Raw genomic sequence first — 22323 nt, 5'->3', positions numbered from 1 at the left:
AAGCCCATAAGTGGAAACAAAATACAAACAGCAATGTACTGATGCACTCCCCGACAGCTGCCTTTTGTTGAAAGGCCACCTCAGTCACAGAACCCAAACAAAGTACAACGGGAAAGGGACTGTCTTAACAAACAACTCAGAAAAAAATGGCCGGTTTTGCAGTACACAAACACTTCTCCACATCTGCAAGAGATGCTGCAAAACCCTGAGGTGAGCATAAAGCAAGGGTTTTACCTTACAATACACTGCCCACACTCTCCATTGTACACTGTGAAAGAGGCCATCCTACAAACCCTGCCCTGACTGTCCCCCAGCCCTGCATGGCCTTCCACTGCAGTGTGAGCACACGGCCAAGTGCACCCCACGGACATGCAGAAATTACTTCTATCCCCAACTCCTCTAGATGGGAACACTCATCACTAATGTCAACTTTGGAAGAGCTTCAGGCACTTGGCAAAGGGAAGCTGCAAGACCAACAAACCTTGTGCCAAGTGGTGTGTTGCCACCACTGATTTGTTCCAGTGTGGGTCTTTCTAGCCCACTGCTGCAGTCCAGAGGGAGATGTGCTCTCTCCTTCTCTCCCTGTATCACACAACTATCAAAATCTCTCCCTTTCCTGAGATATTTCTAGGTATAAAGCTGAGTATTATTGAGAGGGCTCTCCTAATTCTGTTACAATTCTGAAGGCAAATGAATTACTTCAAGGTTTTCCAAAATCTAAGAAGCAAAAGAGAGGGACAGAGGGAGGGGAAATCAGATAGCCCCCAGTCCTTTGGTGAAATGTGGGGGATCTGTCTGCAAGATTTGGATGTCCTGCAGGACAGGTGTCTCCTGCAATATAGAGGGGCAACAGACAATTTTATTATATCTCCCAGCGGCTGATAAGTCTGTCCACACCGTGCAGACATTAAGTGTAAATCATATTGTTTAATGAGTGCAGGGGTTGGCCTATAAACACCTTGAGTTATGTGGACACATGAGAGAGCTTCCACTTCCAGGATTCAAAGCCACAGCACTGTAGACATGGCTGTGAACAGAACACTTCTGAAAACTCAGGAATCCCCCTCTCATCTCAGAGTCCACTTCAGGGAGTAGGATTGCTCTCATCTCACACTGAGCTTCTATTACCTTTCCTTTCACTCTCTTCTCTGACCAGCACTGTTTGCTCTGCTAACACCAGCTGTCATCCTTCAGCCTGTCCACATTTTTGTTTCTGTCCTCTTCTCTGACAGTCTCCTGGATTGGAAACTCATTGGAACAAGAACACAGTTGCCAATGCACAGAAATTGAAACAGGATCTCGTAACTGCATTAAATCAAGCAGATCCCAAACATTTACACTAAAGCAACACTGTGATTCTGAAGTGATATATCTGGGGCTAATTTTATTCACATAATAAGTTCTGGGCCTTTGGGTCCTATTTGTTGCACATCTTGATGTTTTCCTCTTTGAACTAGAGAGCTAGAAGACGGAAGCTTCATTTAAATGAATAATAAAAAAAAAAAAAAAGAAAAAGAAGAGACAACTGTAATCCTATGACTTCCAAAACTAGGATGCTTAAAGGAATGGCAAATAATTTTGAATACTGATGCTCACAGTAATAAAAATTATACCATTTTGGAAGGTGCCTCCTGCAGAATGAACTCACAGCTGTTCAGTAATATGACTGCTCATCCTTTTGTAACCCCTTTGATCTTCAGAGGCACCAATGAGACAGGCTGCTTCTACTCGGCAGAAAAAGATCAAAACCAGCCTGGGCTTCACAATGAAAAGGTGATGAGAGCACCATAGGTGGCCATCTGCCCAGCAGTGGAATGGAGTCAATCAATGCCTGGCATTTTCTCTCACCCCTTAATTTTCATACAGATCTAGCACCGACCTCTGGGCCTGTTCATCAGTTTCTCCTCTCTCCTCCCAGCTCCTCTATGCTGTTCTTTGAAAGCAATTTGGGCAGTTGTTAAGAGATGTCAAATAACAACAGATGCTCTGGAGCAGATTCCCCCCTAAATTTATATATTGAGGATGTACTATTATTGATCTTGGCCACTAGTAACAAAGTATTTCAATCCCTGGTGAATATAATGAACTGTACTTTACTGTAGCACAAAACACGATGTTACCACCTAAACCCCTTTTAGGCTGAGCTGGGCTTACAACAACACACTAAAACTTACAGGCATCACAGGCCACAAATGCTCTACATCACATTCTCCTTCTGAGTTAAAAACACAGCCCAGCTGCTGCCAGTCTGGTTACATCCAGGCAACTCTTGCACAAGATCATTTGCCACCAACTTTTCAATTGCAGTCACTGCTGACCACAGAGGTATTGCAGTTTCCTGCCCTGGCAGTAAGATACGGTTACAATCCTGCTTTTGACTATCAGGGAGCATGCAAAGTAAGCTGTAAACATCAACATGCAACCCAGGCTGGTTAATTATAAAGCCCCGTCTAATAAAAACTCCATCTTTGTTAAAAGGTGATTAAAAATAGACCTGCTCTTTAAATAGCCAACAGTGTCCTGTGCCCTTGTTCTCACTAATACCATTGTAATTATCCTTCTAGGGATACACAATGTGCTCGCAGGCTCCAAGTCAGTGCAGCGTTCTCCTCCATGCTGCCAACATGCCTGCAAAGCAGCTGTGCCATTCATCAGAAACCTGCCTGGTTGCAGAGGAGGCAGTAACCTGTTTTGCTGCGACCTATGGATTTTCAGCTTTACTGCTAGAATTAGGTCACCGGCAAAGATAGCCAAGATTTTCCAAACTCGCCAGCTACTTTTGATTATTCTGTTCAGAGGTTTTCTGGCTAAGCACCATGTCTTTGAAATGAGGAGGTATTTTGGGCTCCTGCAAGGCTTCTGCAGTCAGACACTGAGAAGCAGGGATGCTCTCACTCGATAATCCATTATGGCCTCTAAAACGGCCAGGCAATGGGAAGAGCTCTCCAGTTCAGATCTACTACCATCAAGTCTTTCCAGCCTCTCCAGAAGAAATCAAAGATGGTGCACACCATGAAACAGAAATTAGCATGGATCTGCAGAGACCCTTGAAGGCCACAGGCCTGCACTGAGACTGGCAGAACCTAAGGCAGCACACAGCTTCCCAACAGGCAGCTGGAGAGTACCCATGGACTGGTCTCCTGCCTACAGCAAAAAAGCTACCCATGGCCCACAGGGTGTCACAGTGACAATAGCATTGACAGTACCTCAAAGCCTCTACATAATACTGCTGAAAGAGACTTTGGACTTTGGTGCCTGCTGAATATAGTCAGGTTTTTAATTGGTTCCTCCATTAACCAGCTGAAAGAAGCAAGTATTTGCTTTATATGGTAGACATTTGTACATCAGTGAAAGACTAAAGGATGCTACTAACTTGTTGTTATTTGGGAAAACATATTTCCTGTTTTCAAAATAATGAGTGGGAAATTTGCCAATATTAAGAACAGATTCTGATCTGGTACTAAAAGTTATTTTTGTCATTAACTTTGTCATTAATTAATTAATGAGTAATTAATAACATTAATTTTGTCATTAATTAATTTTTAAAATGACACATATAAGCTATTGCTACTAAAAGGTATTTTTACTATTCATTAAGACAGATAGAATTTTTGCATCCCATACATCTATTTTTTGAAGCTATATTCCAGTTGCCTCACCTCAAGGAAGAAAATTCCTAATGAAAATATATTCTAAGAATGCAACCATTTGGCATAATTGTTTACACAAAATCTTTTATGCCAGAAGGAAAGCATGTGCTCTTCATCTAATATCTCTTCACACTGTCAGAAATATTTAAGGAGTCATCAAATACCTACTGTACCTTTCAGGTATAGAGGGCATGCATCTGGAACAGAGGAAGCAGTGCATGTAATTTCACCTTGTAAAATTATTTCAAATTTAACCTCAAACTTTCCAGGGAAAATGAATTACCAGCCAAGGTCACTATCAGATGTATGATCAGAAAAAAAGCACCAGGAAGGAGAACTTAAAGAGAAACTAGCACTATTTTTCCTACTGGATATGGATTTTTGCACACAAATACTGTATTTCAAAAGTCTAGGAGTTAGCTAGCATTAAATGACAAATGGTTTTAACTCAAATGTTAAAACTCAATGTTACTCAGCAGGGGAACCTGAATAGAGAAGCACAGCTCCCAGCACACTGACAGCAGGTGAGTCATGTCCTGATCTCAGTCATACAGAGGTACCAGGAAAGAAGAGTTTTGGAAAGGAGGCACCAGAGAGTGTGAAAACACACCATGCCTCTGCTTAGCTGCTGTGATGTGCTAATAACGAACTCATTCTCAATACAGTTCTTCCAAAGAGGAGCAGAGTTTATCACCTAGAAAATTAAAACAATGTCAAAATCAGGGGAAGAAAACAACATGAACCCCCTGCCTTGCCCTTTCCCTTGAACAACCCTTGACACCTTCCTCACATTTTCTTTCTCTCCTCTGGGCATGTGTGAAGGCCAAGAAATGCAAGTCTGCTCAAACCTCACGCAAGGAAAAAGCATGAAGCTGGCCACTTGGAAACAATTTCCTTCTGCAGCAAGCAAGACAAAATGTATCTGTAACACATGAAAACTGCTCAATTTTTTTCAGCTCCACTACAAGACTCCTGGTGCTTCCAGTAGGGCTCAAAAAGTCATTATATATTAGCACAGGACATTCTACCTAGTGAACTCCTGATCAACTGGGGAAGACCATTATGACCCCTATCTGGGTCTTCAATGCCACAAATGGATACAAATTTAATTCTCCCAAACCAAGAACAGCTGTAGTTGAGTAAACTAACAATTGTGGGAGGATTAACTGCCTTACCCTGCTGACCCTGATGTATTCGCCCAGCAGAAAAAGGGCTGGGATCCCACCTGGGAACAAACCAGACACTGACAGGTTCATGGCTTTCTTTGGAAAGAAAAATAATTTAAAAAGACAAAGAAAATGAAAAAGAGAGAGAAACTGGAACACCTAGGCCTCTGGTTTGGTAGAAACTGGCTTCCATTTGCTCAGCTATCAGAACAGTATTAAGAAAATAACCACATGTACTTACAGAAGTACCTGCAGAGGCACTGCTTTATAATCACATTCTCCTCCCTTGCTATTTTGTAGTGCTTATGTCATTCTCAGGGCCTCATGAATGTAGGCAAGATTAACTACTGCTTCACGGTCAGGTACTTCCTGTGTAGTATCCCATCCTGGGAGCGCTCCTTGTTGGTTTCAAAAATCACTGGTGTTAGGAATAATAATAAATAAAAAACCCCCAAGAAAAAACAACAAAAAAGGTAATTTTCTCCAGAAATTATCCACCTAGGGAGAAGCCGTGGTGGGTTTCCTCGTCAGGAGAGCCAAACAGCAAACCAGAGCACAGGCTTCCTGACTTTCCTAGTGCTGAGCTAGCAGGTTTGCATGCACTTTCAGGAAGGGTGAAGCAGCAACTAACTGGAGACGACATTTTGACTCCCTTCACCGGCAGGAAAGGGTTATGCAGCAGGCAAGACCTTTAAGTGAGAGTCGGGAGACTTGTCCGCAGACAGCTTGCACGACCCCAGGTAAATCCCTCAAGGAACTGAAGCACACACCACTCATCCACAAAATGGAGCTAATCCTAATTCCTTCATGGAGTACAGCACAGCTAAACCTACTCTTTGTTTTCAGGTGCTCATGAAGCTCAGCAGTGACACTGGTATGTGAAGTGCCGAGAGAGGAGGACTCCTTGGGAGGCCAATTCATTCAGCTTTCCCTGGTAGTTAATAAGGCCCAGAGTACAAGATGGCCACATTACTCAAAAGGGATCAATAACTCCTCACTGAACCCCCCTCACCATATATGCTGCAAAAGCTATCTGAGGTCTTCTCTGACCTCTGTCCCAAGAAATTCTCAAGATGGAATTTCAAAGGAGTTTAGTCAGAATCAGGAAGACAAGAGGAAGGCTGTTTTTTGACTCTGTAATCGAGCAGTCATAAAACTTTTTGTTTCTTTAAGACCTTTAGTTTCTGATGTCCTACTGTTAATCCCATGTGGCCAAAAGATTATGGTTTAGGCCCCATAAAAAAAAATACACCACAGTAGCTCAGGCATCACATAATTTACAAAAGTAAACAAACACCTACATAGGGTGCTTCCTTTTCTTTCTGTTTTTTAAATACACAGGTTACACTGGCTCATACACTGGGTCTTATATGGGGGATAAAAAACACTTAACCCTAGGTGCCGAGATTCAAGAGTCACAGAATATCACCAGAATTGCAGGAGAGACTCCACGAGCTGGCAAGATTAATCATATTTTTCACTTCAAAAAACAGAACAATTTTTTTTAAAAAGCTCCTTTAAAACAAAAAAATAAAAAAAAGCCTTTAAGAAACTCAAGCAATCTGCTTTCCCTGGAGGCAGCACTGTCTGCACAGACCTGAGAGCCAACCTGGAGGGCTTATGGAAGTCCCCTATATACCACAGTTTTCCATTCTGACTACTGCTAACCACTGTCTACTGCTAACCACTTACAAAGTGCCCAACCCACAGTACAACCCCCTTCCCACTCTGCTCTTTCCCACCTTATGCATTTTTCTCAGCCATCACTAAGAAAAAAACCACAACCCAAAGAAACTCCAAGAGACACTTATGACTCCAGAGGGCCTTCACACGTTTTCCTGAAGTATTTGACACTAGATATAAGATTCCTCTTCTTCTCTCCGTTTGCAATCCCTTCCCTGAAATGCATCTCCATATGTGCTTTTTCCAGTGAACACCAAGCCTGTAAGCTGCTTTTCCAAGCCAAGAAAAGTTTAAAAGAGGTCACACCACAGAGAACAGACTCTGCGCATTTCCTAAGAGGGTCATATTACGTAGAATATCCACCGGAGACAAAGTGTTCCCATCCGGTTTCCCACTTCTTTTGGCATCAACGTCGCTCTTCGGGTTAGGTGAAGTGGCAAACACATGCATTGGGAAAAGGAAAGATGAATGTTTTCTGTTCCCCCCATTTTGCCTGTCTCAGCCAGAATTCCTTAGAGTACTTCTAGGGTCTAACAGAGTGATTCTTGCTATGAAAGTTGACTACTATATTCAGCATTTGGGACTCCTCCCTATACACTCACAGAGGTACTCAACTTTGGACAGCTTCAGTTGTTCCCTAAAACAATACTGAAATAATTTTCTTCCTAGGCAGACATTAGAAAAAAATTTTTAGCTTTAAATACAGTTAATTAGAGCAACAGGTTGCACTGCTTCCCTGGGCAATCCTGCTGTCAAATGCTTTTAAGGCCATGCGAGATCGGCATCTGCCAGGAAAGCTTTAGAGCTTATCCTGCTTTGGGGTGAGGGGACAGACCAAATGAGTGCGGCCGTCCTCTCCCAGCCCCATTTCTGACAGCTTCAGAAAACTTCAGAGACCATAGATGTCTGAAGAACAGAGTGTCTTGCCCTCCTTTAGGCACAGGGCCCAAGTCAGCTGCAGGGGCCGTGTGCCGAGTCTCTGGAAAGTGAAGGGGAATTTTGCCTCTCTGAGCTTCAACTTGGGTGACAGAGAAGATCTGCTCCAGAGTGGCAGTTGCAGCTGGCAAAGGGCAGTAATGCCACGCCTGTGAGAGCAGGTGGGCAAAGGGAAAGGGAGGATCTTGAGGCATCTGCAAGGCACTGTTTCCATTAGCAGACTAAGGCAGTTCCCTGCCGTGCGTGTTGGCAAGGAAAGGACAGGAGCAAAGCAAACAACAGGAGGAGCTGCAGGGAAGAGGAACCCCCACCCCAAACTGCTGAAACCAGTTACAACCCAGCAAGCCTCTCTGTGTGCAGCTATGCAGCTGCAAACTTGGAAAAAAAGAGCAGGCAGCTCCGAGGAGCGCCAGGATCCACTCTTATGAGAAACACTGGAAATGGAGATCAAAGGGAAACACCAAGCTGTATACACAGCTGGGCTGTCTTCCCCTGTTAAAAAGAGACGGGCACGTAGATTTCAACTGCAAGCTCTTTGTGTGTGCTCGCACGTAACTGTGCATCTGTGCAAATGTGTGTACTCACCCCACATTTGGCCTCTTGATGTTACCAGAGTGTAGCTGATGGATGGTATTTTCCAAACTGTATGGAAGATTCCCATACAGCTGGGTAAAATCTGACTGGGCAACCCACAACTTAACCCACCCTGGGGAACAAGGCCAAATAGGTGGAAATAAAAGACATGGGAGATACAAAGCATCGCCTTTTTTAGCCTCAGATTTCTACAATAAACCTGCTACACTGCTCCTTTTAGAATAACTCATTTGAACAATTTCACTGAGTTTCCAGAAAGAGCAGAACAATTCTCATCTAAGGGCTGGGCTTTGGCCATGTAGAATTACAATAAATTACCCCAAATGCTCAACAGGTTGTGTCTTAAAGTAGCACTGTGAAGTCTCTCCTGAGAGAAAAATGTAAAGGATACATCCTCCAGAACTTCCAGGAAGAGCTGGAGCAATCTATCCTGCACAGTCCAGTTCTGAGAGGAAAAAGCAGAGGAACACACTGTGGTCATACACAGAAAGGCTGGCAGCTGCCTGTTCTCAGGTCCTGGAACACTCTTGGCTGACCAGGCTCTTCTTCAAGACTAGGGACAGCCACGGTGAGCTCCTCAGGGCTGATCTCACCTCTGAACCTTCCTGTTCTATTCCTTTTCTCTCCTGGACTGCTCACAGGGAGATCTAACCATACACAAATAAGCAGCAAAATCAGGTCTGGATTAGCTTCCTTTTCCTTTCCACATAACTCCTCTGATGGTTGTGTGGCTTTGCCAGCCTTCACCTTCAAGGGTCCTTGCCCTTTTTCTACAAATACACTCACTCACAAGAAGAGCAGTGTCTATCAAATGCCCTCCTTTTGTTGTTGTATTATTTGCTGTCCTGGCCAGTAAGGAACCCTTGGCACTGCTCCCCAGATGACTAGGCATACAGAGCTGTAGCGACAGCTAGAGAGGAGCAACAATTGCCCAAGCGAAGGAGCAAGTATTTGAGAGTCATTAAGAGCTGTGCTTCTAAATGATTCAGATGCTTTTAGATATTCCACACTGGCTCAGCAACCAGACAACTCAGAGACAGCAGCCTGCACTTGACTTTGCAAGCATGACTAAATTTTGTGCAGCTGTTTACAACCTACCATGATAAAAACCACACCCTTAGCATAGGAACTGTTATCAGCCTGGACCATGCATGAACCCACTGATACCATTCACAGAGTCTATTTCTGTGAAAGCAACGCTGCATTTCAAACTCATGTCCTGTTTCCACTGGAAGATTACAGAGCATAAACTTTTTTGCACCAATTTCTGTTATGCCTCCTTCTTTCCCTCAGCCCCTCCTCCTGCGCAGAAACCCTTGAACAGGCAGTTACAAGATCACTCTGTAACTGCTACATCCCCTCTCCTGACTCACCTTTTGTGAGCTGAACATGCTCATTTACAAAATCTCCCATTCACGCCAATCCCTTCTTCATCCTGAGTCTTATAACTTCAACTCCCAGGCAAAAAAATAAGAGCAAAAAGCATCCATCCTTTGCAAAAGCTTTTCATTTTTCCCTAAATAAGTCATGTTGCTTTATGAATGCACTCTCAAAGGTAAATAATTAACAGGCAAGAGGGACAGAAAATCTTATTACACGGCTAATAGGAAGTGATGCTCAGGCAGCAGTGTACCAGCAGTGTACCCATAAAGTATACCTTCAAAAGACAGCCCTAAGGTTTTCTTAATGGAGCATCGGGCAGAAAACCTGACTCATTCCATTGCTCTGGAATCCAGGGATTCCTCTGTGTTTCTCCAGACTCAGACAAATCCAAAACCTCTCTATGAGATTCTGCCTGCATCTGACAGACTCAAGTGCCACTTCTGAAAAAGGAGATACTCTTAATTTTGCACAGGTATCATAAGAAGCAACCAGAAAGAGAACTAGGCAGAGAAGATCTGTATTTCTACACAAATTCAAACTCCCAAGGCACACAGAAGGGTGGTGGGTAGATGACACCAACTACTGCTATATTCTGCCATGGCCCTGAGTTAGCCCATTCCACGTTATCGGATGGTTTTATGGGAGAATTCCTGACTCTTGGTTGCACATTGCCTATTTAATTGTTATAAGGTTTTTCTCATGCACTGTCTGGGAAGAAAGCTGCCTGGTCTGTTTGCCCACAGCTATGCAAACTGCTCAGGGTGACCAGCACCACTTGCAGCCAGGCAACAACCACAGCAACTGCGAGATGATCCTCACTCTCCTTTCCCAGACAAGGGTATGAACAGCTGATAAGACACTTGCATTTACCACCACAGCACCCAAAGCAAGGAGTTAGACCATATTGGTGCCACCCATAGCAGCAAAGGTGCATTCACTTCGTGTCCTTCTTCTCTTTCCTCATGGGAGAAGGTGTTATGCAGCACCTCCTGGCCCTGGGCAACACTGACAGGACAGCAGGACACTGAGGGAGACACAAGGAGTAAGCACGAAGTTTTAAAGGACAGGGGAAACTTGTGTGAAGGAGAGAAAGGCAAGCAACTGGCTGGAGATGTGGATCAATGATGCAAACTTGTTCCTGCTCCTTTGTTTCATTGATCCACATCTCCAGGCACTGGATCCATGTGTGTTTCTGTGCCTCACCTGTTAAATGGGGGTGTCTCACTCTTCCCATCCTCTTTGGAATATCATAAGGTTGGAGGTTCTCAAAGTTGTGATATTTTGGTAAAAACAGACCACTTACAGAAAGCAGAAAGAGAGTTTCTTGCCTACAGTTTCTATTCCCCTTCCTTTGGTTATCACAAGTCTGCATGGCCTATATTGCTATAATACCCTCAGTACATGTACCAGGTAAAGATGTACATCAGCACACACAACTCCAACACACAACTCTGCCCCAAGAGTACAAAGTCCTGAAACTTGTGGTTACAGGTAATCTGTCTCAAAATTATATTCCTATGACCTCATCTTCTCTAGGGCAGAGATTTTCCCCAACTGGCTTTTAGCTAGAAATGCTTTCAGGTCCATGAGCAACATTAGTCACTTGAACAAGAAAAGTTGTTGCATCAAGATTTCTGGCTCTCAGCACTTCAAACAGCACCCCATGAAAAAAATATAAAGACCCAAAAAAAAGCCTGCCAAGTCTCCAGAGATGCATTTGGAGAGAAATGGTTAAGTACAGAGCTCTGATATGACTGAAAATGGAGCCAGGAAAGCTGAATGCCTCACTTCCTACTGGGGCCAGATTCCTCCTGGGTCCAAGCTCACTGATTACAGAGGGCATTTGCCCATATATCCCAGAGGATAGCCATAAACATACAGAACTGGAGAGGGTTCAGCCTGAAAGAAAACTGTGGCAATGCACCCAAGTAGAAATTTGAGGATGCAAGTTTGGGTAGAGATTCAGGAAGCAAGGCTGGCAATGATGCACTCCAAACCAGAGTGGTAACCTCTGATTTGGTGCAGAGACCTGACTGCAGAGCATGTTTCTTTCTAATATGGGGGCTTCCTCTCAAGTGTCAAGCATCAGACCACTATGACAAGGCCAAGCAGATTGCACCGGCAGTTCTTTCCACATCATGGGAGAAAAATACATCAGAAAGTGTCCCTAAAACACATCTTAGTTGAGAAGGGCTTTATGATAAATATCTGTTTCTGAAAACTGGCTTATAACAGTGATTTTATTGTGCAACGTTGTTGAAACAAAAACATTTTTCTTTGTGACAGTTTATCCAAAATAGTAGTATTGTTCTTTTTCCTCTTCTTTCTTCAACAGCTATTGCATTCCTAAGGGAGGTACAGAGATCTGGGAGCAGAAAGGAAGGCAGGCATGCATACACTCTTCACTGCATCACTTTGAATAAAAATCTAAAAATTCCTATATAAGCAGTACTACAGGACTTCCAACAAAATGTGGATCATTTTGTTTCCTTCAAATCTCAGCATGGAGACTAACTGTCCCTTTTCAGCAGCTTAACTCAGAGTTCAAAATGTTCAGCAGTCCAGCCAATGTGAAACAAAGCTTTTGCAGGCTTTCAATTGTAAGTGAAATCAAAACACTGCTTCTGCCCAAGGAGGCACTTCACATGAGCAAGTGTGGTGGTCAGCCAGAGATTGATCCCAGTGTTACAGCACATGACAGAGCAAAGCAAAAGAAACAGCAGCAAAAGGCAGACTGACACTAAATGACAACAGCTGAGCCTGAATGTATCCAGAAAGAGCAGCTCTCTGGCAGCCTTACTCCAAAAACCACTGGCTTCCCCCTCTCCAGGTTAAGCAAAAACAGGCACAGCAGTATAATAAGTTATCCAGATCTCCCAAACTAGAGGAACATGCTGCAGGTCTGCTGAAAACTGTTAGTCCCAGCTGAAAACAGAGGCATCTGTCATCCAAACAACAGAGCTGAAGACAGCCTACTACCTCCAGCTCTTGTTCCACACTGGCCATGGAGACAGGAGGCTTTAGCTACAGTTCCCACAAGGAGCAAGTAGGATCAGTGCATGCCGTGACCTTTGGATGTGTCAAAGATAGATGCATGCTCAGCTGTGTTGGACACGGTTTGACTGCTGCAGGGAACATCACAGGTTCCAAGTGTTATTAATGAGGAAAACAATATGTACTGTCAAGGTTTGCTACATGAACTTAGCGTGAAAACAAAGCCCACTCCAGAGAACAAATGAAATTTACTGGATTAGTCTCTTGTTCCAGCTTTCCTGATAAATAGCACTGAACTCAACACCACATTGATTAGTTGGTTCAAGACAAACACTGATCAGATTGCCTTGGCAAGTATATATAGCACTACACAAGCACAATCACCCTTGTCTATTCAGAGTACCAAGGATTCCCTATACTTTCATTTCCCTTCCCTCTCTCTTTCCCAGCCTAGACAGCATGTCTGCACTATTTAAAAGCCCTATGCTCAAATGCTTTTCCCTCCTCCTTCTCTTGCATTTTGCTACTAGACACAGTCAAAGCCCTTGTTCTGAAGAAACAGAACCAAACTGTGTAAATGCTGTAGAGTCCCAGAAGGCCCCACATTTCAGTGCAAGCTGACCCACGTCATGGTTTTCTCCTCTACATCAGTAGGGTTTTTCCTTTATCTTATCTAGTACCTTAAATATGCATCCCCTGCATAACAGTCAGCTCTGAGTGAGAAACCGCTCTGGAGAACCACTGTGCCCTAAACAGTCTCTCACGTTACAGAAAGAATGGGTGGGAACCACTGAAGATGGGGGATTCCAGTAAGAGTCAGAAAGGCTAAAAATACAGTATACACAATCATTGCTGCGTTTGTGTTCTTCACTTTGTTTCCGATCATCTCGAAAGATATCAGAGAGAAAGGATCTTACACCATTTCACTCTGCTTTTATGCTACAAACAACTTTCAGCAACTTGAAGTTTGTCTCCTTTAGACCTTGTCCTTTTTCTTTTTAAATACACTTTTGCAAAGCTACAAACTCTGCAAGATCTTCAGAAAATTCTAATTTCAGTGATCCTCCCAAGGTCTCTTTCCCTCCTTGGATCTATCTTTCGTCTGAATTGAATTCTTTTTACCATAAGAAAAATACGCCCTCATAACTCATCCTTTACCCAATTCACTCAGTTTTGTTTTCCTTCCTTCTGGTGTATTACAATGAAATCATCAGCAAAACCAAAGAGAGCAATGTAGGATATACAGAAAAACTGATTTTTTTTTTGTTGGTTTATTTTTTAAATCTGATCAATAGCTTTTCTAACATCTTTCTTGTTCTATCAGGAGATGTAACTTTTCTAACAGACACCACCACCATGTTGGTTTACCAGAACTGCCACTTCACAGAGCAGCAGGAAGTCACCTCAGTGCTGTGTGCCTTCCCTTACTACCACACTGACCACATCCTCCCAACACTGGCATGTGTAAAATGTCCACTGACAAGAGCTATACTGCTATCTGTATAACATGCAACACTGAGCTTTAGCCTGAATTTTATTTGTTATCCTTTTTGACAGAATATTACACCAGCAAAGTGCATCTTTCAGTCACATGCTTGACCATGTTTTCTTTTAGAAAATGATGGGGTGTTGCTTACGCATCAGTTTTTTGGTAGGCGTGTTAAAGGGCTAAAAAGTATCATTTTAGTTACGGCTTGCAGCAGATGAGAAGCAGAATACTGGTTTCTTATTTAAATGCAAGCTATGACTCATCCTGGGCACAGATAAACTGAAACACATACCCATTAAATAAAAAGCACAAACAATTTTCCAATGTGAGGATTAATGACAGATAATAACTATAAATTAACTTTAATCTCTTATAACAAACAAAGCCCCTTATATAAATGTCACTGCAATCTTTTCAGATAAAAACAACGAATGAAAGCAAGAAGAAAAGTCATTTAAATATTATCAGCTAATATTTGGTACCAAATCAAACAGCTCCTTAGCAGAACCACTGGAGTGTTCATGAAATATTTCAAGACTAAGAAAAGGAGTGGCACTTAAAACACTGCTTTAATTTTTAAAAACACAATTCTAGTTATTTTTTGACATTAAAGGAGCTCAAGATTCTTAATCCTGACACATTAAAACATCATCAGATCCGCAATAGTGAGTCCAAGTTAAATCACATATTCAAAAGGGAGGAGGAGAGCATTTTGTTTTTCTACTATTCTCTTGCTCGAAAGAAATTCTGTGTAATCGTTGAATGGGTTAAACCAAAATTTAACTGAACATAAGAAGGCTGCTGTTCACAGACAAGAAGGGAAAAACCAGAGTCAGAGACCTAATAGTGGACAATTTTGAAAATTATAGTGTGTGTCAATAATGGAGATAACAGTGAGATTCAAAAGGAATAATCTCAAATAATAGGGAAAATGAGCACCTGTCAGCCACAAAGCCATTAGTATCAGGGCTTTTATATTTGCAACAGTTAATTCTAGAGACACTGACAAACTTAACAACACAGCAAATCAAACATGATGAAAATCTAACCAGGAAGTAATCCCCCTCACTCAGAAAACACTGCTGTGGAGTTTGAAAATAAATGCTTCCAGTATGAAACTTGCTGTCCAAATCATTGGTAAAGAACACTGCAAACACAGCAAAGGCACTGCAGAGTCTAGCTGGGTTTGCAGATGTGAGTAGCTGACGAAGCCATAGCATCTGCATTAAGGGACAGATAATCCCAAACCAGGAACAATGGACTCCTGAACAAAGTTCCCAGATACAGGAGTCTGCCTGTACAGACCACCCAACGTGATCAAATGTGTGCCCTTCCCAGAAGGATGAAAACCAAAGGCTTGTAAAACCACGTCTGAGACACAGACCTGGAATACAGAGCCTCAGAATGGGAGGGCCTGGAAGAAAAGACCTTGCTAAGAAGGCTGATGGTTAGAAATCTTCAGCCGGGAGCAGGTGGGGACTAGGGAGCATAAATCAGACAAAAAGAGAGGAAGAAAGACCTATTACACCAACCAAGAATGGGAGAACAAATTCTGCAGCAAGCATCTTGTCAGCATTCAGAAAAAGGTGGCATAAGGGGAAGCACAGGTAATAACACTCCTCTCACTAGTAACACTTGTAATGATGTGCTGGTCAACAGTAAATCCTCATGATATCCCCACCTCAGGTAGCATTACTGTCCTCAGTTAAAGACAGGGAAACAAGGTAGAAACTTCCTCAACTCACATGGATAGCTGGTAGCAGCCATATCCCAACCCCATCAATACATGCCAGTCCTTAGCTGGACAGTAAGTATGGTTGCTAAGATCTCACCCACAGAGAGTCTGAAGCTTCGCTGGCTGCCCCACAGGCCTGAGGCTACAAATGGATGATCACATATCCATGCAAACTTGGCCAATGTAAAAGGACCAGGCTGGCACAGGGAAAGATGGAGACAGTTCTGCTCTAAAGCTGTTCTGAGTGTAAGCAGCATTTGCAATAACAATTAGATATGCAAATAAGCACATTGAAGATTAGTGACGGTTTACTGTTGTCATGGAGAAAAAAGCACCTTCAATTCTGGGTCAGACCCAAAGATTGCATTTTCTTTCCCTCAGTGGTAAATATAACCAGATAGTGCACTGGAAAACACAGGAGCCAACACTCCTCAACACAGCTCAACCTGGGACTGGAGAGGCTGAGACTCATAGGAGCAACAGGGAGCAACATAATCCAAACAAAAAGCCTCCCTGCATCAACCCAGAAAGACAGGACCATGGCAATTCTGTAGATACTCAAAACTACCAGGAGGTAGAAGCACAGGCTGGAAGAAACACTCACACCACGCAAAGGCCAAGCTGCTTCCCAGCATTGCTGCTGCCAGGGGAGGCAGATGTGGGGGAAACTGAGGGCAACACAATTCATAGGGTATTCAGCTCCAATTCCCTTGAAGCCACATGGGAAGATCTTGTCTGAATGAAATTACACACTTGGCTCAAAGCCTCTGTGTGTCTTTGGCCATCCTCATAGTCCTCCCATCCCTTGTTAAATGATGGCTGCTAAGAGAGAAGAGGAGGCAATCAGTCTATTTAGACTCAGCTTTCCTTCCCACCCTGGGGGTTTCTTCATAGGAGCAGCTGGCCAGAGCACTGCCTTTGTTACAGCAGCCACAAAAAACACAGACACCCACCCTCAGCCCCCCTAAAATCCCACAGAAGAGCCAAGATAAGTTTATAATGGAAACCCTGACATAACTTTAACTAGAGCATCCTGAATGGAAGGCGATAATCTGATCTGTGTGTGAACTAGCTCCCCTTGCCTCAATGGTATTTATCTTACTTTAACTCCTGTTACAAAAGGGTTGAGTCATATAGCAGAGCCAGCCAAGTAACAAAACTGCAGGGCTTGCTAAAACGTCAGATTCAAGGATAAACAGGCACAACTCTAAAACAGGTTAGAAGAGTCTCTGCAGGAGCGCTGGTAGCCAGACCTCGGAGCCTCTGGACAATGGCATTTTCTTCTGCGTTGCAGAGACTATCACAGCCCAGTGAGGGTGTGGGGGGAGAGGGTGCAGAGCACAGGGCTCTGCCCTTTGGTTGATGGTAACACATATTACCCAGGGCCCAAGAAACCTGATCCCGTAGCAACCTCATGTATGGAAAGTGCCCCAATCAGATTTCACTGTGTCAGGAGAAGAACAGTATTTACTCTGCATACAGATTAGTCACAAAACTGGGTCACTTCTTGCCTTTTCAGAGAGAGGAAAAAAAAAACAAACCCACAACCAAAACCAAAGCTTCTTTTTCAGATCTTTTTGTGTCTTCCCCCCAACTTTTAAAACTACGTGATGCAGTGTGGTCATTCACAGCTGCCAAAGCTGATCAAACGGCACCTGCATGGATAAGGTTAAAGCACATTACACTCACCAGGCTTGCATTTCTTAGAATTCGGCTCATTAGCTACTTACCGGTTCTTTTCTAGTTCGTTGTGCGTAGACCTGGAAGATAAACAAAAATTTGGATTAGCCACCTTTGACCTCTGAGCACCAAAGTTCAACTGCAGCAAGCTGTACACATCTCCAGTGGCACACTGCAGCAAAAAGTCAGCCAACTACATACATTAAAATCTACAGCTCATCCTCCCTGCTGACAAGAAATTCCTCGCCTCCAGTGCAAAAGCTGGTTCTCTTACTGGTGCTACAGAAAATGTTCCCTTCAGACTTCAACACAAAAAAAATCCCAAAGAGAGGCAATGATTAGAACAGAAGGCCAGAGTCTGCCACTTCTAGAATCCTTCTGGCTCTTCAACCAACTCACTATAGGACTGTAGTTACGTTTCTTTCTGCTTTAGTTTCTCCATTCACCCTGTAAAAATACCGGTATCATCTGCTAACACAGGAGCTCACAGAGCATTAATTTGTGGCCATCAAATACACGGGAACCTTCCAGCAGAACTGGCTCTGTAAGGACAGCCCCTGGAACCCTTCAGCCATCACATGCCAGATTTAGCCAACTTAGCAGACCCAGATATGGCCAGGAATTGGGCACGAAATGGGATGGCCAGCACTGGCCATGTTTGCAAACATCAGCAACACTGAGTAGCACTTTTAGGATGACTGGAAACCCCTCAGGGATGGAAACAGCACTGCCACAGCCCTAGTATGTAGTGAAGTGACCCATAAAGTGGCACTGTGACCACTTGACAAAGGAGGGGGCTTTGTCTTTATACCTGCCCACCAAGCCAAGCACGCTGCCAGCACTCCCTGTTTCAGAGCTTGCAGCTTGAAAACAAAACCAACTAGAAACAAAAGGGAAACAGGCAAGTTCATTCTCCTTGCTCTGTGATGACAGCATGAGTGGCAAAAAAAGCTTAAATCCATTCAGGATTTCTAATCTAAGCCAGGTAAGGTTGTTGAGGATTATTTAAAAGGATAGCCATTTATCCAACATTTCTCTTTAACAGAAGGTCACCTTAAAATAAGAGTAAAAAGAGCCCAAGAGCTTAATAAAAAGGATCTATTTTCTCTAATTTGGCATCACATTTCTTCCGGAGCTCTGAGAAGATTATCCTCTATCCCCCATCTGGAGAATCCCACAGAGAATTCTACAATTAGGGAACTGAATGGAGGATGTGCTCCAAGGGAAACCCTGTCATAATTAAATGCTTCTCCAAAAAAAGGAAGGAGGAGCGCCTAACAGGTGTTAGAACCTCATTGAAAATGACGAATAAACTGTAGATGTCTGCAAAAAACAAGGTAAATGAGTTTTAGCTGACCATGGCTGAGAGCTGCGGGAGGCCAGAGGAAAAACAAAACACTACCGTATGTCTGTGCAAGCTACCCAGAGCAGCAGGACATGGGACACCCCAAAGGCAAGGCACACTATAGGCAAACTCTTCACGTTCAGGAAACTCCCCAAAACAGTGGATGCCTTAATTCTGGTTCCCAGGAATCAGAAACATGAACACAGTGTTTAGTCCAGAAAATCTCCCAAATTAAAGCCACACCGCCCCCAGAGTCTAAACCAGCAAAATCCATTTATCCAGGCAACTTGGATCCAAATTAACCCACCAGGGCTGAGCTGAGGTCCTTTAAAGCCACTGCCTGTATGTACTTTGGAACATGCTTATTGTTCTTATTTACTGTATGTTCCTGCAGGAGACTTTGCACTCTTCCTAGCTATGATATTAGCAGTTGTAAGGCCAGAGATATGCAATGGCTTGAATTCCTATATTATATCGAGCCAATTATCAAGGCCAGCACTGAAAGAACAAAGTTTGGCCCACTGCTGTGAACAAAATTAAAACAGCAGGTTCTCCTTACTCCTCTCACACAGGAGACTCTTTATTACCTATCTGCCTTCTGATGAACAAGACAACTGAGAGAGGTCACAGGCTTTTCACCAAGTCAGGAAATGTATGCTGGGACTTTTAACCATGTCTGTGGCATGGAAAAAAACCAAACCTCACCCCCCCCAACACCTTCACACCGAAGCTGAATGCAAACAAAAGAATCTCAGCAATGTTGAATGAATCCTACAGGGATTCTCTTACCTGCCTATGCTTTGCTTAGTGTAACTGGGGACCATTTGGAAAAGTTGTAATTTTTTGTTTCATCTGGATTTAGGAAAAAAGCCCAGCACCACTTCCCACTACCAACATTCACTAATTTATATTTTTTGTGAGTTTCCCTTTGCTCAGACAACACATAAAGAAAAAAACCCCTCTCTCTTCTGTTCATAATTAATTTCATTTTCATAGGTCCCGATCTAAAGACCAGTTTTCTCCCCTTGTCTTTGGGCTGCACGTGTTACTAAGATTTATTTGGAATTAAACAAGGACAGTGCTGTCAGTGAAATGGAAAAAAAAGTACAGGAACCTCTACTGATACTACATTTAGAAAAAAAAAAAGTCTTTTAAATAGGTGCAGAAACAAATGTAACTGGACCTCTTTAACTGAGCTGGTCTTATCATCAACTGAGAACCTGGAGAGTATCACCAGACTGAAATCAAAGCCTCATCCCTGTACGCCATCGCCAGCTTCTTGATGGGTACATGATGAACACCACAGCTGTGAACTGTTGCCAAAGCTCAGGGAACATTTCAGTGCTACTTTTAACGCTCAGGGTTTACAGCAGCGAGAAACCTGTGCGTTCAGTGTGATGCTGCTGTTGACAGTCAGCCACAGCCTGTGTCACCCAGTGACATGAGGACACCACCGTCGAGCATGGACCACAAACCAGAGGAACTCACATCCCCTCTGTCAGGCAGACATGGCAAGCAGGACCTTGCCCCCACCTGCAAAGTTGAAAGCAGAGTCATGCAGGCACAGACATGTTCAGAGGGGGAAACAAAAGCCCAAGCACATGTACTGGCACTGCTAAAACGTCAGCTGCAATTTAAAAGTAGCTCAAGCACAAAACGTCTGCGGGGTTCTCATTTAGAACTCAGGTTTCTATAGCAGTCAATAAATTTAAAACAGCCAAACCGATAACTGCTCATAAAAACTGAAGGGATGTTGTATAAGGAGAAGGATCCTGTTCACTGCATTTTGAAAACAGCTTGGGAAAAGATCAAGAAAAAGTGTTAGAAGCTTAAGATAAAGGAGCCAGGCAAACAACAACAAAAACAGCAAATCAGTCCCCCTTTTTTTTTTTTAAACAACAAAAAGTTAAAAGGGGACAAACGCAAGTTTACTCCAATTTACCTCAGATACCTGAAACAGCATACAAAATAGGAAGAAAGCGGGAAGCAGCAATTGTCAGTCATTCTAATTTAAGGTCAGATGCAGCAACTTTTCTGCATCAGTTACAGTGATTCTGCCTGCAACCTTGCTATCCAACACAGTAACAAGGTGTTGCTGAAACATTAACCCACAGTGAAGTCCCCCTGTGAATGAGACGTTGCGAGTAATTTCCCACTTTATCTCATTTTCTTTATTTAAGTAAAATCTCTCCTACCATGACAGGGGAGGCCAAACTTTCCCCGAGCACAGGTAAGCCAACAAAACAAACTGCATCAGGGAGGAACAAGCTCTAAAGAGCACTGAATTAATTTGTCACTGAGGTTTTTACTGTAATTAAAATCACAAAGCTGCCACATGACATTAAACATAGCTGACCTTTCTGGTTTACTTATTTATTATTGATAAATATCCCAATGTATGCATTTGCAGAATACCTGCATTTTGGTTTGTCTTCTCAGTGAGGTAACTACACAGCAATCAAGAGCCCTTGTCGTATGTGGTACACAGATGGCATTTCGATCCAATGATCCTGTCATCCCTCTTGAACCCGGTCACCTTCTGGCCTGGATCTGGCACCAGCTCCTGGCTCCAGAGGAGTCCAGGACTCCAAGACCTACATCTCCATCACAACAGATACACTGGTATCTCAGGAGGTGCTGCTGGCCACAAGGGGCCTCTTCCAATACATGTCCTTAATGCCAACACAGCGCCAGTGCTTCTCCTCCAAATTCACTCATCCCGCTCTGCTTTATCAAGAATTTAATCAGGAAAGCAATATTCCACCAGCTTGTGTAAATTAAGGCACAGTTACCCAAATCATGTTTAGAAAAACAACAAGAACATCCATCTGCAGACCAGGCTTTCTGCCTTACTTCACTCAGGTTCAGCTACTTCTCCTGCTTGTGCATCATCACACCACATACAACTTCATTCTTCTTCATTTTACAGACCTTTCCCGCCTCATGGCTCTGCTGACACCCATTCACTGGGCCACTAAATTCCCCTGCAGGAAATGCCTTCTTCCGTTGCCCAAGGCAAGAACAACCAACCCTTCTGGAACCAGTGAACCGTATTACTGCTCTCTTTTATGCAAGTTCTTCCTCAGAAATGGCTCCTTTTGGAAACAGCCAAATGACAAAACAAAACAAATGAAAAAGAAGGGTGATCAACAGCTTTTTAAAATTTTAAATCCACTTGTGTCCACAAAACAGAACTTACTGGCTTGAAGAACCCGTGTTTTGCCATGGTTTCAAGTGGACCAACACCGTAAAGAGACTATGAAAAAAATGCAGAAGTCAGGCTGGGAAGTCCACAAAGAAGCTCCACCAGCATCATGTGAGGCTTCCAGCCTAATGGCAAGACAAACAATGGCTGCACAAGAGTTAAATCCTCCTGCCCAGATAGAGATGCTCAAGGGCTGAGTTTCTAAGGGAACTGTGAACCCAGGAGTTCACAGTTGAAAGGCCCAGGAGTCTGGCCCTCAGAGAGCTGCAGGGAAGCCTTGGGAACACAGCAACTTACAGTACTCAATCCTGCCATGAGGAGCAGGATGCAGCTGAACAGAAGATGGCACAGCCGGAGCAGGAGTCCTTCTGCTGCCTTCCTTACGCCCTTTGCGAGTAGCAGCCTCAAGTCTAACAAGAACATCACCTCAGCCTTTCATACCATCAAATCTAACAAAACATTT

At 43.4% G+C, this 22323-nt stretch overlaps 1 protein-coding gene across 2 annotated transcripts in view; it reads right to left on the bottom strand.

Annotated features, from left to right (window-relative positions):
• The window catches only part of MXI1 (MAX interactor 1, dimerization protein), a 57259-nt gene that overhangs the window by 12051 nt on the left and 22885 nt on the right, over positions 1 to 22323 (bottom strand). For both annotated transcript variants that reach the window (XM_064663275.1, XM_064663276.1), the window contains exon 3: positions 17361 to 17390. In XM_064663275.1, coding sequence (XP_064519345.1) covers positions 17361 to 17390 — 30 coding nt within the window. The remainder of the gene's footprint in view (positions 1 to 17360; positions 17391 to 22323) is intronic.

The sequence above is a fragment of the Pseudopipra pipra genome, chromosome 8 (genome assembly GCF_036250125.1).
Source record: "Pseudopipra pipra isolate bDixPip1 chromosome 8, bDixPip1.hap1, whole genome shotgun sequence".
Classification (NCBI taxonomy): domain Eukaryota; kingdom Metazoa; phylum Chordata; class Aves; order Passeriformes; family Pipridae; genus Pseudopipra; species Pseudopipra pipra.
The sequence above is the reverse complement of the archived record's forward strand: the minus strand, read 5'-3'. Positions and strand labels throughout refer to the sequence as shown.